This window comes from Eleginops maclovinus, chromosome 24 (genome assembly GCF_036324505.1).
Source record: "Eleginops maclovinus isolate JMC-PN-2008 ecotype Puerto Natales chromosome 24, JC_Emac_rtc_rv5, whole genome shotgun sequence".
In the NCBI taxonomy this organism is placed as follows: Eukaryota; Metazoa; Chordata; class Actinopteri; order Perciformes; family Eleginopidae; genus Eleginops; species Eleginops maclovinus.
This window is the reverse complement of record NC_086372.1, coordinates 7089373-7108524: the sequence shown is the minus strand read 5'-3', so window position 1 is coordinate 7108524 and position 19152 is coordinate 7089373. Positions and strand designations below refer to the sequence as shown.

The 19152-nt window shown below is 40.8% G+C and overlaps 1 protein-coding gene across 1 annotated transcript in view; it reads right to left on the bottom strand.

Annotated features, from left to right (window-relative positions):
- LOC134860663 (FERM and PDZ domain-containing protein 4-like) overlaps positions 1-10664 on the bottom strand; it is a 46419-nt gene extending 35755 nt beyond the window's left edge. Inside the window, exon 1 of the mRNA XM_063877433.1 lies at positions 10508-10664. Coding sequence (XP_063733503.1) covers positions 10508-10557 — 50 coding nt within the window. The 5' untranslated portion in view covers positions 10558-10664. The remainder of the gene's footprint in view (positions 1-10507) is intronic.
- Between the last annotated feature and the right edge of the window lie 8488 nt (positions 10665-19152).

The window sequence follows — 19152 nt, the reverse complement described above, 5'->3', positions numbered from 1 at the left end:
TCTCTGGGACGAGTCAGCCCTTTCTGCTGCTCTCCACCTGGCTATGTTGAGCTGCAATAAGCCCACTGTGTGTGCTCTTCATCTCAATGCATGGAGTAGTGCAGTGATCCTAGCCGCGGCAAGCAGGGTAAAGAGAGGAGGAGGGAGGGACATGTGAATTGAAGAGGGATGGGATATAAAAGGAGGGAGGGGGGAGGACAGAGCAAAGGGATGACGGATGCTCTCTGGCTCCCGCGTTGCCCTCCGTTCATCTGGGCTGCGAGTGTGTTTGCAGGGCAGGGGAGAGGGTGCAGAACAACAAGAGCAGGAAATCAAGATGAAAGATGCAGGAGAGGGAAGTGCTTTGGTTGGAAAGAGAAAAGCAACTGAGGGAGACAGAAGGGAGAGAGAGAGAGAGGGATGATGGGAAGAGAAAACCTGACTCGGCAGAATTGGGCGCTGATGGGTGCAAGACCCCTTGTCGCAGGTTTTTTTCTTTTTCTATCCCCTTTCTTGGTTTTACTAAGTGAGCCAGTATGCGTACACAATGATGTAAGTAGTGTTGTTGACAACAGATGGAAGGAATATTTGGCTATGGATCATTTTTCAGCCCTCTTCTCTAACTAATGGGATAAAAAGTCGGTATAAAAACACACTTTTTTACACGTTTGTGGTGTCTCCAAGCAGAAACACATTTGTTGAGTATGTTATCTTTGGACAGTTTTTTCAATAAACCCCGACAACAACCCAATGTGCACGTGCACATATGGCTAAGCCTTAGAGAGTGATTCTACCATTGACCCCGTGCCATAAGGTGCCAAGGACGAACCAGACACAAGCCTCAGTGGCGGTGATACATTTTAATTGAACGCAAAAGAGCGGAAAGTATGTTTAGCATCCCATGTAATCCAACTTAACTCAACTGGGCGTGTAATGAAGGGAAGCACATGTTTTTCACTTATCTCGTCAATGAAAGGATATTTTTCTTACTTTAGTGTTATGACAGCACAAGGAAGGAAGGGTAAAGAAAGCAAGCAGGCTTTTTCATTCAATGCGCTTATTTTAGCCAATGTCAACGGATATGTCTAACGTGACAAGAATCCCTACATTGGATCGTGGCATTTTTTCTTGTCCGTATAGAGCTGTCAGATGAGCCCGGCAGAGAGGAGACATAATGTGAAGCGACACATGAAATGAGAGAAATGGAAGCAGATATCCTCAAGTTGAACGCCGCGAGATTTACGAATTCATACAAAGTTATTCCAATGTTTGAGGACAGACTAATCACTATTTATGAGCCTGAACGTTTCTCCAGGGAGCAATGGCAGACTGAATACTTGATGACATTAAAAGTTTAAGACTTTCTGTTTTTAAGAGAAAAGTTTTCCAGAAAATTAAGATTGTCCCGAGGTTTGGGAAACATGACGTAATGGTTCATCTAAAGTTAGGAAACTTCAAGACATCCAATCATGTTACGAGTATTACAGGGAACCTTTAAAAGAATCATAAAGAAATACAAACTCATAATCAATTAAGTTATCTTCTAAAGCCGGGAATTACATTATCGAACAGCCGCACATTCCACCTTCACTGCTGTCCATAGAGCTACGCCATTAGTGTTTTTTTAAGCACATTTCAAGTCTGTGTTTCAATACTCACTACAGTAAATGGGCTCACAGACCTTAAGAACTCTTGGTTATTGTATGTCTGTATATAAAAGGTGTCTGCGCGGTCCCCTCTCTCACTTTGAGTTTCAAGCAGAAAGCAGATTTACAACAGGCGGCTTTGATGCAGAGACCCTTTGATGACCCTAGCCCACCCTTAGGCACATGCATCAAACACATTTTGAGTGGCAACATATAGAAGACCTTTCTGCCATCTCATAATTCCATACTGAATTGGTTGCATCACATATAAGGACCAGAAAAATGAATGAGGACTCCTTTTATCTGTTGGTACATTCAATTTCCTGTCAGAAGTTATTACATATAGAAGCTATTCTGGGATATCTAGTGTTGTGCATCACTGGATAATATTTTTTCCTGAAACAATCCTGGTCCTTGAGCTTTGAAATCGGGCGACTTTGGCATGGACGGCTGAAAATAACGAGCCAACTCTTCAGTTTATCTGCTGCAACCAGTTTTCAGTTGTATTTATCCTCCATCAATTAATTTGGACTGCCAGAAGAGCAAAGAGGAATCCAGTGCAATGCATGTTTTCCATTAAAGAAATAAAGCTTTTGAACAGATGTGTTGAAATGCCATTGTGTGGCTGGAAGCAGTGCACTTCAGGAGGAGCTAATTAGATTGGCTAAGGAAACGGTGGCTAATGATTGGTTCCTGTGTGAGCAAGTGAGAGGAGTGGTACCTTTAGGCTTAAGATATTGGTTGGATTATCTAGAAATGAGTTGCCTAATATGAAATTGAAGGATAACAAAGGTAAGGGAGAGTGGAATCGGGGGAGACGGGCGTAAGGTGAAGAGAGAGGGATAAATGAAGAAGAGTGGGACGGTGATTGAACTTTTGCCATGGTCCACAGATTCCCACTGTTATAAATTATGGCTTCGAGAAGGGATGCAAAGGAAAAGACAAAGAGTGAGTTAATAACCCATGATATTTCCCACTAACCCCCGTGGGGGACACGCAGGACCTTTTACTTTGAAGCTGGATATTTACTTCCACACCTCGCTAATTCCAGCTCTGATGCCTTGCCCATTCAACTTTAAAACCTTTCTGGAAATGTCATGCACATCTCAGGGGGACTTAAACTGTTCCAACTTCAGGAAATGCAATAAGAAAAAAAAAGCTCCCACAACAAAACAAACAAGTGCTTTCTTTCACATATTTCTGCTCTATTTTACTCCAAACAACAACGTCCAGTCACTTAATACTAGAATTTCGATTTGAAAATGTCTTTATGCTTTCAAAGTCCCAAAACTAATGTTTGCAGAGAATCAAACCTTTTATTTCCTGATGAATCAATCCGAAAGCACTAACTCGTGATGTGAACAGATGGGTAAGGTGCATTTTGCAGTGCAGCAGACAGACAGCAGATGGTTCTTCAGATTGTCATTTTTGGATGGATATATTGCTAAAAAAACATACAGCAACAATCATTCAGAAAAGACAAATGACTGTGATTGTGAAACAGGAAAGTCTTACCATGCTACACGTGGTCTTTTTGATTTTAAAGGATTTAAATTAAATTTAAAAGAAAGAAATACACCATAAATGTCCTATACTAGGTTTGCCTATGCCAGGAATTTTTAGACGGCATATATTTGGTGACAGATGCAAAAAAAACAATGAAATCAAATAAAAAGTATTTAAAATGGACTATTCCTGGGCTCATCATTATGGGTGTCTTTCATAGTTAATTTTATTAGCACATTTTGGCAAGCCAAAACATATAATAAATATCCTAAAGGTATTTCTCTTTTTATTTATTTTATTTATTAGCACATTTTGGCATGCCAATAAATATGCTAAATATCTTAAACTTCTTTCTTTAAATAGTCTGCTGATATCATTGGGTGTCCGAGATTGTGAAGTAAGAAAAAAAAGTCTTGAATAATTAATTTTACTGATATAAAATAGTGTTTTGAAATTGCCCGTGTACTAAATATTCTGTCTGCAAGTCATATTTCTATCTGCCGTATACGTCTCACCTTTCTTCTCCCAAGCTCTGAATAAAAACATTATTGTAAAAAGTAATTATCCTCACAGTGCATGAAAGTGTTAAGCACCTGACGGACAGAACAGCAGGACCTCTCATTTATCTCTCAAGGCTGCTGTCTCATCTCTGCACTCGGCTGATTTAAAGCAGCGATTCTTATAACAGTGTGGACCTATAGGGACGCCACTAGCATCCCGCTGCTGGTTTGTGTCCCATAGAGATAAGGAGCCTCTGTCCACTAATGAATAACAATATAGCCCAAGGTCACTATTCAAGTGTGAGTGGCTGTGTGAGAGGGAGAGGAAAACCAGGGAAAGACAAAGCATGTGAGCTGCATTACTGCACAGCACATTGGCATTCAGCACTCATTCACCCTGTGGTCTATGATGGTTGAAACACACACAAGATAATCATTAGCCTGTGTGTGTGTATCTAGACATCTCTTTCATCTCAAATAAAATAACCACCATAATAGTATCCGGAAATATAAGAGGCTGCCTCAAGTGTTTTATTCAGTTTAACATGAAAAGCTGATTAAATGTAATGGAAGGATAACTTTCTTTGTGTTGGATTGTGACCTTGATGTCTTCCCTTGAGTCCATGAGAGATGGCGTTCATACATAAATCACTGTCACCTTTGCAACAACTACTCACATCTCACTCTGTATTCCGCAGACCCCTGACAAGTACATACAGAGCCAATCCTGTCTGACCATGGCGCCTGTACAACCTGTGCAGATTATGGTTTGATGGAAACGCGTTTACTACCTGGATAACGTTCACTTCAAATGCTTTATTTTAATTCATGAGGAGTGACATCTTTATAGTGTCACAGGGAGGAGGTCAGTCAGGATGGGGGAGCATACGAAGCAGGAGACAGAGATCCTGCATATGACTGAGTTAAGGTACTCAACAAATTGCTGTGACATAGCACTACAATAACATTATCACCTCATCATATTCTTTAATTAACATGTGAATGAATGCCTGATTGCTCTGAATGTCGATTCAATAGCCCCGCTCCATCGTCATACAGTCATTTAACATGCTGTCCGATCCAGACTAAATCATAATGATAAATGAAAGTAATAGAAGTGCAGATCAGACATTCATTAAACTCTTCCTGTCCCCACACCAAACACACATGCATGATTTCCCAGCATGCAACAGCACGGGGCCAGGCGTTCCTGGCCAGGCTGCTGTCATTACAGGGGATAAAGCACACACACATACACACACACACACACACACACATAAGGCAACTTTATGTGACTCGTCTAAACAACGAGATCATAGAATTTCATTCCAGTTCGCCTTTAATCCAACCGACAATCTCTCCCTTTCTCTCTTTTCCTTATGACACAGGCCTAATCTGGCCGGGCAGACAACCCTAAGGCGAGGGAGGGGAGGGGAGAGGTGAGGGAGGGTGTGAGAAAGAGTTGAACAAAACAGATTGAGGGGGGAAAAAGGGAGGTGTATGTAGGGAGAGATGAGGGGAATAAAGAGGGAAATGTCCTGCCCCCTCGCCTATGACGAGTAATGTGTTGGAGCACTAGCCAATAGAAGCAAAAGCGTTACATAGTGATGTCACTATGTTTCAGGAAGAAGGGGGAGGATTGTGTGGGATAGAAACTCTTGGAAACTTTGGGATTTTACCTTTGCAGACCATTTACATGCACAAAAACACACTACAGGAAAGGGAGCATAGGGTCCCTTTAAAGGAAGGAGAGAATCAAAGAGATGGGAAAAGGGAGAATGGAGGGGACTAGAGACAAAAGAGTTAAAAAAAGATATATATATAACCTGTAAAACTTTTTCAACGGTGAACGTAACCTGTGTTTTTTTATTTAAAAGTCAGTTCAACCTCAGCAGCTGAGTTTTTTATCTCCCTGGCATGTCCAATGTACCTGGCAGCAACCACATTGTTTCTGACGCATTAAACCTGTTGAGTGTGGCTTTAAACAAAACATATTTTTGGCTCATCTCTTTGTTTCTCCCCCTTTTCTCTCGCTGTTGGCCAACTAAACGTCCCTCTTCCATAACGGAGCTTTGTCAGAGACACTCAGGAGATAAGGAAGAGTGGGAAATGGCGGGAGCTATTTGTCACCTCACTGCATATTAGTACGCTGCTGGCTGCCCCAAACCCCTGAGCCTTTTATGGGCTTTAACGCTGGGAATTAAGCTGTAACCACACATAAAAAAAAACAACGTATTCAAAGCACACACATCCTTCTCTGGAGTATATCTTCTCTGCACATATTCTCATCATGCCTGCCGCGCACACACACACACACACACACACACATCAAGATGCATTCCCATGTGCAGACTGGACAAATTGATCGATGTTATTAGCTATTCTTGAGGACCAGCATGACATTTAATTACGCGCACATGCACACCCTAACTGAGCTTGAATGCTGACGAGAGATGTGTTTTTTCCGTGAGCCAGATCTCTCAAGACGAAACGGCGAAGCCAATAGCCTGTCTGCCAAGTACACTCACACAAACAAGCATTCGATTACAAACAAACATGTGGGCACACGTCTGAAAAGAGCATTTTGTGAAAGAGCTCATTGCAATGGAACATTTCTTGATAGATCTGAATGGCAGAAAGTATATAGATACACATTTTGACTGCTTTCAACTGAGTAGAAGTAGTTTATTTGACTGAGTGCGATTAGGCTAAGGTCCAAAAATAATGGGTGACGAGGGGTTCTGATTGGGCCACTCCCAATGATGCTGGAAATAACTGGGCACAGCTCCCAGTGAAGAGAGAAACAAAGTGAGAGTCAAAGAGATGGCGGAAGTGTTCTGGGCAGGAGTGGAAGTAATAAATAATAACAGTTTTGCCTCCATGGAACAGAAGCGGAAAGGCCATATTTATGTGTTTTCTCTTGCACCTTCAAAGCACTTTTATCTGCTGAAAGTGTGTGGCATCGAGAGAAATGTAAATAAAGGATACAATCACAAACGAGCAAAATACACAAACATCCGGGTGTCCTATTGCTGTAAGATCCTTGACAGCGAAATATTATTGTAATCTGGAGGCCTTTTCAGCATATTTCTGCATCAAAGCTGACATTTTCCAATAAAAACGCAAAGAAACTATAGTCAGTTTGATTTAGCATAAACAATATAATGCAACAAACAAATATGATGGGTGAGAGAAAACCTCTTAATCCATATCTAATCCATCTGTTATCATATAAGGGAACACAGCTCAGGACATAAGTGGCGCTTCAGTTTTAAATCTAACAGCTTCTGTTGACATGCATTAAGAGGAGATAAACATCAGGCTGAATGTTAATGTCCACATATCTCCATTGTGTCATTAAAGGATTGCAGCTTCTACCATTAGCTCATATTACATTTTTTTAAGATCCCTAACTGTTTGGAAACAGATGAAGGATTTGCACCACAAAGCCCCACTAAGAGCGACACGCGGTGAACACGTCTAGTCCCCACGTCATGATACTCACACTAACATAGACTAAGGATATTGTGTTGTTTGCTAAGTGGTATTCCGAGCAATATTATCTGCTACCATTAGCTCCAGCATGCACAACAAAGAGGCGAAAAGAAATAACGGCAACAACAACCAGCCAAGAATAACAAGCCAACATCCCGCAGATGCCTTGTCAATACCTGCCAGTGTAGCTGCACACATAGGCAGAGGGTTTTCAGCTGGTAATGTGATATTGACGGTTCAGCCTTGTTGGTTCGATGATGTGGTCAGCTGTTTTGATAACAGTGTCTTTTTTTGTCAGCAACACTGCACTAGTGTTTAGAGTACATTTTTGTTCCTATCAGAGCTGTTGTATTCGAGTAGGTGATTGTTACTGTGTTCTCTTACGCATTTCAATTTCTCTTTGCTTTCTGCAGCCAACTGGAATTTACATGATTTTCCATCTGACAGGAAGGAAGAGCAGAAGAAGAGGAGGAGGACTGGACTTTAAAAACCTGCCAACAAACTAATCGGACTATGACCAATTTGGCCTCAAGACCCTTCTCGCCCTGACCCGACCAATCTGAGCACAAACATCCTGCAGTGCCGCGGGGCACAGAGGTGGAGCGAGAGCAGATTATAATCAGAGGAAGAGCGATTTCAACACACATACGTTCTCTGCACTTTTTTTTGGCAGAAATGGATTTGGCTCCTAACAAAGCAGCCAAGGTGTATCACTTTATTTAGCATAATAAAAGCTCAAGTGTCTACAGGCGACCAATGATTTCATCACATTCAATTTGCCCTCTGACTTATGAACAATGACAATGAAATTGGTAAAATGGGAAAAAAAGAACCCTGAAGGGATTTTGTGATGTGCACTGCTCAAAAGATGAATATTTACAAATACAACCTCTTCCTTGAGCATACGATTGCAGAAAAGCAGAGGAAGAGTAAACAGTATTATTGTGAAACTGTCAGAATATGATCAAATGTAAATCATATAAGTATGGTTTTCATCACACAGCATTGTATTACTTATTATAAGTGAACAGTATATGAAGATGCTTTGTTTAGATCGCTGCCTGCCACAACTTGGTGTGCCCCAGGGTTCAATACGTGGGCCGCTACCTTTAGTTATTTAAATAAATGATTAATAAAATGAGTCTCACATAATTTCTACAGCACCATGACGTCGAAATACATGGAACAACATTGTTGTTAAATAATAATCTTGCTGTAAATATTCCTCACGTCTTAGCATAACATGTTTGAAGCTATGTCTCTTTCATTAAATGTACAGTTATTATGACAATAATAATCTTTGACCGTGTTTTCATATGTTTCCTTATTTAATGTTTTTTTCCCTATTTGAGAAAAAATAAAGGCAATCTTAGTCTTATTGGTTAATTATTGTTAATTACTCTTAACTTCCCGAAGAGAGTTAAGATTTGTTGAAGCCTTTACGGTGCAATAGGAATGAGAAGACCAGCACAGCACTTGATTTACCTCATTTCACAATGTGTGCCAAATTGAATCTGTAGCCGAGTCAATCATATATTTGGAATATTTGAAACTCAAGAACAGCAGGAGGACATATTGAAAAATAAAATCAGTCCACGCCTGCCTGCCGGTGCCTGCCTGTGTGTATGTCTGACTGATACAGCTGAGCCAAGTCTGAATCTGAACCAAATTTCATTTGTCTGCTTTCTGGGCCACATGTTTCCTGGCCAATGACCTATCACCTCATTGCTGTAATCCTCCGACAATGATGCTGCGATCTGGCGCTTCCTCAATCCAACAGTGCACTGCTGACCAGCGGCCGCATAGGTTAATGTTGACTTAGGAAGAAAGTAAAAAAGACAGAAGGGGCAAGCTAACTTTTTATACTACTGTACTGTAGTTAAAAAAAAACCATGCAATTTAATAAGGTTTTATTGCATTTTTATTATTAAATTTGTCAAAAAACTAAACTTGAAAGTATTAAAAGCTTTATTTTGGAGCACTGGAGAAGGACATTTTTTAATTAACAATGACACACATGTTGCACGGTATCATATCGGTTGATTTTCACCTTAGTTTTGCAACTCAGTCTATATAGCCCTGAATGCGTATCTGTGCTAAATTTTCTTATTAGAGATTGTCAAATATGGAGCTAAAAGTCCATCAATCACAGCATATACATGCGTGTAGGGGTTTGTCTGTGGATTATCACTTCAAATGACAATCAGTAAACATACTCAGCTCTTTAAGAGACAATATTGAAACGATTAATTCCCCTGACCCTTACTCACTCAGTATGCTGCCCTCTCACATGCATTATACATACACATTGTACAGTCTGCATTAACATACTGAGGTGTAGGAGGTGCCATGCATACAAATAAAGGGGCTAAATAATAACATTTTATGAGACCACATCTCACACACACATACGGCCACACTTCCCAGCAGTCAGCTAGCTAAACCCCTTCAATCCATGATGTAATCTCTAAGTGTGTTCAGTAATTACAAGGGCCTGGACTCCTCCGCTGCTTGGGAGCCACCGTGGCCTTATGTAATGCACCACTCACATGCCGTCAATTCACTGAGGAAGATTACAATATGGCTGCTTTAAAGCCTGCGGCAAGACGGTCGGCCATTAAATTCACCGACTCACATCGGCTGGGGATCAGAGGGGATACTTTTGACCTTAAAGAGATCAGTCAGTCGGGTGACAGCAGTATTCAACAAAACAGCAAACTGCATTCACATTTGGAAGGTCATCACAGAGTGAATTGTCAATGTGAATGCAGATTTCCAACACATTCACTTCAATTTGATTGGGCATGCAAAAGCGTAAAGTTACTTTTCATATAAAAACATAGGATCCATTTATGAAATAAGATCTATTTTAATGCCAATCAGTAAAATAACTACATAAAAGTACACCTTGACTCATTAAATCAAACACTTTTACTAGGATTGTTACTTGAAATGTTGTATTTTTGAGTGTTATTGCTACCAAATCATTTGAATACTTTTGATAACTACGATCTGATTCCTGCTTGGTCAGGAAAAATGAAAACGTAATCTCTTAATCCATGTACAATACATGTTTTTCCAAAACAAAAAAATACAATATGGAAAGCCATCAAAAGATCAACAGCTGTTGATAAAGAATTTGTGACCCCAGGCCAGAGGGCCATGAAGGCTCCAACGAGCAGCAGCAACCTGTGTAAACCTCCCATGGAGCTTGGTCAACAAAGCCGTCGCTAAAGAGCTTTAAAGGGCTCTGATTTGGAAGAAGTGAAAGAGGTGGCAAATGTATCTTCAACTCAAAGAAAAGTGCACATTAGTCCAACATGGCGACGAGATGCGCAGGCAAGTAAACAACAAGAAGCGTCAAGGGACTCCAGGACTTACTGGAAAGCCGCTAACATCCCCAGTTCATCATCGTCGTCACATGGCTCCATCCTGTCAGCAGGACCGGACGGATGAAGGTGTGAACGGGCGGAGAGAGTGGGATGGACGCCCCGGCCCCACCACCACCACCAAAAGGCTCAGAGCGTCGGAGAAAGAGCTCCTGTCCTGCTCCCTGAGTCCAACTCCTCCAGTCTAAAAATCCACTTCCTCTGAATCTCTTTAAAAAAAAAATCCCCAAACTCAATTCTCTGTGTGTGCGTGTGTGTTTGCATATGTGTATGTTTGAGTGTGTTCCTGTTTTTTTTTGTTTTTTTCATTCCTAGCTTGGTGCCAAATGTTCCAGCTTAGCACTGCTGTGCAGCACCGCTGGTGATGGATTTAGCCGGGGCATCTGGGCCAGCGGGGATAAACTCTGTTCACTCACACATACACACAGAAACGCATGGACAACGGCACACACACAGGCATGCACCGAGTGTCATGGAGTGTGAGATCGAAGGGGACAATGTTGGGAAAACCTCCCCCACACGGAATCATCAGAGAGATGACAAGATGTGTGATATACAGTGTGTCCGGCCATGCACACACACGCCCTGCACACACACACAGCTTGCACTCAGAGCAGTGGATCAATGCATGAACAGATGTGTGCCAACTGTAGAGCCGCTACTAAGCAGAGACATCAGCAGCTGTACTTACCGCGAGCATGTGTGTGTGTGTGTATCTCAGACACAAAGATGTCTGACGCACTCTTAAACCCCAATGCCGCAGAGAAAGGACGCTAGAGTTGACTTTTGCTGTACATGTGTATATGTGAATGGATGCGATCAACGCCTGAGATAAGATTCTCTCCTGTCAGAGCAGGCAGGGGTCAGGAGTTCCTGTAGGGCATGCAGCAGGCAGCTGGAGATTATACCATTAATGTATATCAAATTTGAGAAGGACACAACAGAATGAAAAAGAAAATGTATTCACACAATTCCTCCCCTCTCCCAATGAGGAAGGACAAACTTTATGAAACACACTGAATCTAGACTGTCTGGAGTATGTGGGGGGTGGAGGGCACTATCCCTATAATAAAGGCATAGTGGGAGGGTCCTGGTATTCTTTACTCCATTTGCAATACCATGTGGACAAAGAACAACTCAAGAGTAAAGCTAACACAGACTTTAGGAGTTCACAGGGTAAAATGTGATTGTAGAAAGAACAGGAAACAGGATTTTAGTGATACGGCAATGGTTGGTGTTTATGTGGTTCCAGTGGATCTGGGTCCAAACTGCTTCATCTATTTGTGGTTAATAGAATGGAATTGGGAGAACATCTCTGTGGTAGGATTGTTCTATTAACCAAGTAGCCATTAAAAGCTAATAAAATGCAACATTTCATTCAGAGATTTGGTTGTTTTGCATAGACTTTCCGCCTTTTTTTCCAGTCTATCACAGACTGAAACATGATTTATCAACACAACTTATGACTACAAACCGAAATGAGAAATATTCCAATACCTAAATCTAGCCCTGCCTGTGTACTTCACTGTGCCCTGCTTCCTGTTTTCCACCGAAAGGCCTCCAACAGTATTGGAAAATCGGTATTTTGGCAAAATCAGACCGATACAAGTTGAACACAACCTGCAAGTGAAGGGCTAAAATCGCGTCCTGCAGGAATTTAATGCAGATGGCAGAGAAAATACACAAAGAAAGAAGCTCAACATGAATTAGGCTAAGGAAGTAATCAAGGAACTAGAGGAAAAGCGTGTTTGATTTGGTCAAATGTATGCCAGTTGCATGCCTGAAAGACACTATGTTTGTCATGTTAGTGTACTAAAGTAGAGGGGGTGACTTGAGCTGCATTTCCTGTTAAGGTTGAGATGTCAAATATAACCATTCAGCCTGTTTGAAGTATTGTTGGGCCAATTCGATAAAAAATCAACTATTGTAAAGACTTTTGATAACCAGAGTGATACGTAGTACCTACAATCTCAAACACACAATGCTATAACATCTTGTAAAGCGCAACCTGTCTGATTACGCTCAGATTTATGACTGCATGGTCCAATGTCCTCTGCAGTCACCCTCTGTGGGTGAGTACATCATTCTTTTGAGTGTGCCTTCTGCATATAACAATATCAGTTTGCTTGTGTCACAAAATGCAAATGGATGTTTTGTATGCCAGTTCAGCGGAGAATAGCTCTGTTTGCTTCCTCTGAGGTGCCACCTGGTACTGACTCTTGGCCAAGCTATCTATAGCCATGTCTACACGGACATGGCTACTGATTTGAGCATGCTCATGTGCGCTGTGTGTCTAATTGTATATACAGCACGATAAAAAATGCATGTTGGTGGAAATACAGGCGATGTTGCATCAATATCAAATGTATGAAATCAACCACAGCGACATGAAGAATTCTTAAAAAAGGCAAAAAATCATTTGAATTAAAACTTCTTCCTAAATGTAAATAAATGTGTTTGCTTGCTCAGCAGTAAAGGTTAGGATTAATAATCAAGTAAGGTTAAGGTTACTACAAAGGTGAGGGGTAAAGGTGAACTTGTAGTGAAAACAATATAGGATTATGGAACAAGACTCTAAAATAAACACACACATGCTGATCTAAATATGTGTTTGAGTGTGTAAGTCATCCCGGAAAAGACCTGGCCAAAAAAACGCACCTCAATGGTGTCCATCTGGAGGCTTTTGAAGACCTTATGTAGCCCTGTTGGTTTACTGGGAAAAGCATCAAAAGAGTCTCCTAGGTAAAGGCAATTTATCTGTTTATCTACTTAGAACAATGAGCTCTATTTTATGTAATACTATGCAGATTGTGTCAGGGGAAGAAGGGCAGGACACAACAAAAAGGGAGCGAAATGAAGGGGAATAAGAGAGGAATTGAGGAATGAGGGAAAAAAATATGGATTTGAAATGTTTTTGTGCAGGGAAGAAAGCAATAACATCTTATCTGTAGCACGTACATCTCATTCACAGCGAGAAGTCGCATCTGACAGCTCACTTTTCAATGCCAGACGTCCTTACTGTTTCATTAGAAAGAGAATAGAGATTCATCCTCTCTTTTATTACATCCTCTCTATCAGTCTATCAGTCATTATACACCAGCCACCAGCAGACTGATGTGACACTCTCAACTCTCTTTATTGGCATGAATGTAACAGAAACAATATGTCCAATCATCAATCAATAATTAGTTTAGACAGAAAAAGATTACTCAGTCTGTATATTGTCAACCTAAATGATTTTGTTGTTACTGCAGATAGGTAATTTGCTAAAGTGATGTCCATTTTTAGTATCACATCAAATTAGACACCTGTATTCCACTCAAATCAGAACCCAATAGTGACATCGTGGCACTGTGTTCTGGTCAAAAACAAAAAAATGCATGCTTTCCTTACCTATCTAATTTCCTCTGTCGATCAATCAATATGTGATTGCTGGCATCCGCTGTGAGCAAAATGTGATTTTAATGCATTAAGACCTGCCATATAATGTTATTTAGTTGGATTGGATCTTAAATCCCACACTGTTATCACTGTGAAACCGTGTTACTGCGCAACCGTAGTGACGGTGTTAACCTAAACTAATTAAAAAGGGAGCTAGCTGCCTGTAAGAACGTTTGCATATCAGGTAAGAAAAGCTTTAAAATGCTAAATTTAGATTCTTTTTATGAATCGTTTCAGCTGGGAGAAACACTGTATGTAGCCTCAAACTAAAGCCTGGCTTTAAAACCCCTCAAAATGTTCCATCAAACCACAGAGCTTGAACATACAGTGACTATAGTAGGACAAGTGGGTGGGCTCAGATTTAGAGGGCCTCCACCCAACTGTGAAAATGTCTTCCACACACTGCACCTGCCTGGGAGATAGAAACAACTTCATCCAAAGAAATTCTCCCACAAGTCCAATAACATACGGCATGGAAACACACTGCCATGTTTGATTCCCTGTGCTGCACCATATGGATGTAGTATGTCATTACTTTGAGCAGCAACATCTTAAAAATAAGAACTACACAATCATTTCAATCAAAGCCCATACGCACAACACACATACACCCCCTTATATATGGTAGTACACTCATCCACAAAGCTCATCATTACATTATATTGACACGGATGATGATATATGCTATATCTTATCCCCCCCTCATGATTCAATGTACCACCACGCTCCGTCTCTTTGTCCGACTGTACCCTAATCCTCAGGCCGATACCAGCAGGGATGCAAGCTCCAATAAAACAATATCCACAACTGCAGCAAAATTACTTTGAGTTTGTGTTAGTGGGGGTCGGGGGGAAGAATAGAGAAATAATATAGTTGTGAGCATAACAGAAAATGGAAGAGATTGTGGGAATATAAGAACAATGTGTGAAGGAGTCGGGTTATTCAGCAGCAAGATAGTCGCTTATTCCCTTCTGCAACTCCTTTTTCGGTAGGTTTTGTGTGAAGTGAATGAAATGTTGTCCAGAAAAGGTAATTATGTTATTTTATTATGATATTGTTTCAGTGCAATGACCGCTGTAACCTTTTTAGACTTTATATACGCCACCAGATCATTAACCGTGAGCATGCACATTACTGAGTCATAGAGGAGCATGTGGAGGAGAGAGTTCAATATGAGGAGGAGACCTGAATGAGGCAGAGGAGGAGAGGAAGGTCACGAGTGATTTTTCCATCTAACTGTCAAGCTAATCTTCCTAGAACTTTTGAAACATCTTAAAAAATGAAATATGAACGTGCCATTTTTACATCAATAAATGAATACATGGATTTTTTAAAGAAAAAGTTTGGCAATTTGGTTAGCCTAGCTTAGCTTAAAGTCCCTTCATGCAAGTTAGAATTCAAATGAACCTTTGCCAAAACGAACAAGAATGTGTTTATTGGTGACTTGAAGAGATATTATTCATTAAAGTGGAGAAGCTAGCTGTTACCTATGAGCTCCACTCTTTATGCTGAGCTAAGAGCCTCCTGGATCCACCCACACACACACAAATGTAATATCAGTTGTCTCATCTACCTCAGCAAGAAAACATATGTTTATATGTATATATAAAACAAAATGCATTAGTAAGAAGTTTATGTTGCAAATGAGAACAGAAAAATGTACTTAAAATGTAATTGTTCTAAGTTTTCTGTACTTTATACCCTTCTACATATTATGCACATCAAGGTGATGAATCTTATGCATTAGAGCAACAGAGCATTGCAAAAGGTTAGCATCGTCAGCACGAAATGCACCCCCATTTTTCCTTTTTCTACAACAAAAAAGCAACTTGCTTTTCACGCCTCTCAAGTCCAGCTGACATTTGCCATTTCTATTTAGACATTCAATTTCAAAGATGGAAAGCCAGCTTCTGACAAATACGGATAAAAAGAGCAAAAAGCATTAATATTCCAGCTGGCTCTGAAATATTCCTCAAAAAAGTTTAATCAGTCTTTGTGTAAAGATACGGGAAACTCCACGGGGAGTTGTTCGGGATGATATAAAGACATGGTGAGATTGTGAGAAAGTGAGTCTGTTCAGACTTTTGTCTGTCTTGTAGGAGAGTAATTATTGGGGTGAGGTGAAGTGATGGAGAGTGGAGAGAAAGTAAAGAAAAAGGAAGAGCTTGACGAACAACAGCGCAGGTTTTCTGAGGACGAGGTCCTCTGAAGAATTCGAACAGAGAGCTGATTTATGGTTTCTATCTAAAGTAACTAATGCAGTGCTTGTTTTATTCACTCTCACAGCGCTGCGACTGGGAATAGGACTCCCATTACAAACCCACAAGTGATTAAAACCAGATGAAACAGATAATCATCGCCTCTGTGGGCTGGAAGCTAAGTCTCAGCGAGAGCATTGCATCCGTGTGCTATTGGTATAGATCTTTAATCCTCTTCTCCCGTCATTTTCTAGAGAGGATAGTTTTTATGACTCCTGCAGGAGGAAAAGAACCCGTGCCTTCACCGAACAAAACATAAGTCTTTTTAATGACAAAGATAATGTGACGCAAAAGGCAATGCAATCACAGGCTCAAAAATTAGGCAGAACTACATTAGATATTGACGGTCTTAATGAAAACATATTGATCACATCATGTGTTTGTATCAAGGGACTCGTTATATTATATTGGAAATTAAATTTAAGGACACATTCAATCCACTAATTGGATTCAGATGGAAAAGAGGACACTAATGATTCACTTCTTGAGCAAAGTGGCTAATATACAAATGAAGACAAGCTTAAATAACCTTTTCCCAAATGAATCCTCTAGTTATTAGAATAATGTGCTTACTCATCATCTCCAAGAAAAGATGTCTCCCTCCATCCAACCTCCAAAGAGACCTTGACTGAAGACGAAGACATCTTCGGACGCTGGTCCTCGAAGAGTTTACAGCCAACGGGAGCTGTAAGAGGAGTAAGGACTTGGTCAGAGCTGACTGATGTGAGGTCAGTGCTACGGTCAATTGATGTCCAAGAGGAGTCAGAGGAAGCAGATGGGCTTGTGTCCACGGTCTCCTCTTGCAATCCATCTCCGCTGTCCATGGTGCAAGACAGAAAATTGAGAGAAGATGAATGAAAAAGACAAAAAAAAGGCGACTTGGGAGAAGACGGGTGAGTACATGAATGCATCAAAAGATGGCTTGATAAAGGGAGAAGATTATGAAAAAACACTTGAAAATTTCCTAAATAACAGGAAAGATGTCTTTGCACTCCTTCTCTTCTGTCTCAAAAGAGTTCTGTAGCGAGTGATGAGAGGAACGGAAAGACAAAAGACCAATCAGAGGAAACACTAGACAAAAGAGATTGAGATATGGATGTGAGGGCAGGAAAAGAAAGCACACTCAGGGACTGAAGAGGAAGCCACGGACACCAGAGAGTAGTTTTTAAAACACTGCAGAAGTGAAACAGGGGTGATCACAAACAAAAGAAGAGGCGGCATCAGTTGAAAGGTGCTGGCAGCAGCACTTACAAGGTGATAACTCACATCTCATTACATCCCATTTTCCCTCCCCAAAAAAAATTGAATCATGTGGTAAGTGGATAGAGACGGAGTGGGACGGTAAATCGATTCGAGATGCATGGAGAGGCTTGAACTGGTGGCTTCTGTGGCTACATGATAGCAGCCGGCAAGAGAGTGCCGTGTTGGGTTGCACTGATAAGCAGTTTATTACAAGAAGACTGACCCAGTCTAAATACAATTAGGCCGCACCACTTAAACCCATTAGGACCCTGATATGAGGAAGTCCAGGTTAGCCAGCCTCCCATAGGTACACTGGGAATAGGATAAGAGCGTTGTGCTGCAGACAGTTAAGATACAGTATATTATCTCGGCAGTTCATTGTCACATGGAAATTGTATTTTGATATACAAGACATTTCGGGAATTTGCTTTTTTTCCAGAGTTAGAAGTGAACATTAACGCAACTCGCATGTTTAATTTGTACCTCTGAAGCTAGCTCCCTAAGACTACTAGCATAGCTTAGCATTCAGACTGGTAGTAGAAGGAAAAAGCTCCCACTCTATGGATAAAAAACAGACCTGGCATCCCGTCTAAAGCTAATTTATTACAACGTTAGACATGATTTTGTTCATTTGAAAGCGAAAAGGCCCTTTGCGTCTTTATAACTAATGTGTTGGAGCTAGTTAAATTACAATAGCTAAAGTATAATGAGCTACACTGTTATTTCTGGAAGTCTATGAAACGTTTTGGGAGGTTTAATGGAGGAAAACATTTGAGAAAGCTGCAAAAAAGTAGTATACTCTTTGATGTGATTATGATTTCATAGCATACTTCCCCCTCTTTTAGTGTGTCACTTTGCCTGACACTTTTGTTCAAAGAGAGCACAAAGGACGAGAAGGGTTCTGCATGATTTAACAAACTAGTGTTGACATTGTAGGGGCAGCTGCAGAAGAAGAAAAATAATCGGAGGATGAAACCCTCTTTATTGGTGCACACAGCAGAGCACACACAGTGAAATTTGTCCTCTGCATTTAACCCATCCTATCATAGGAGCAGTGGGCAGCTATTGTGCATCGGAATATACTAAGTGCTAACTGCTTTTGGTTAACACTAGCTGCTACAGGAGGGGCTAATCATGATAACTCTATGACCTCAAGTTCTTTATCTGCAGTACTTTTCCCCCTAAGTTAGGACAAAAAGTTTCAAAAGATTTGGAGCAACATATTGACCATTTATCCATGCCAAAAGCATGAACTACAAGGCTCCCATCTATCTTCAACAGACAAGGGAACATTGATTAAATCAAAACCCCAACTTGTTCGCTAACTCTCACCAGGGGAACAGCGGCAGAATAACACATCTGTCTTGCCACTTTGACGCAATAAAAGATGGTGCAAAGTTCACTTAAACGAGCACCATTAAACTCAATGAGGTTTGCTCTCAAGTAGCTCAAAGACAAACAGATGAGCTGTGTTATAAAAAGGACAGCAGATTGAAAATGTCAGGCCACGGAAAACATGTTGGGGTTTTACTCAGTTATAGTACGAGGACATGGAAGGTCAAGGTAGCTGATAACATTCTCCTGTCTACATTAACTTTTAATAGAGGAGAGTTCTTTGTGATTCAAATCAATGCTCCCTGCTGATTCATCTCACAGGGAACGGAATAAAGGTGGAAGAATTAGCCAGATAATAACC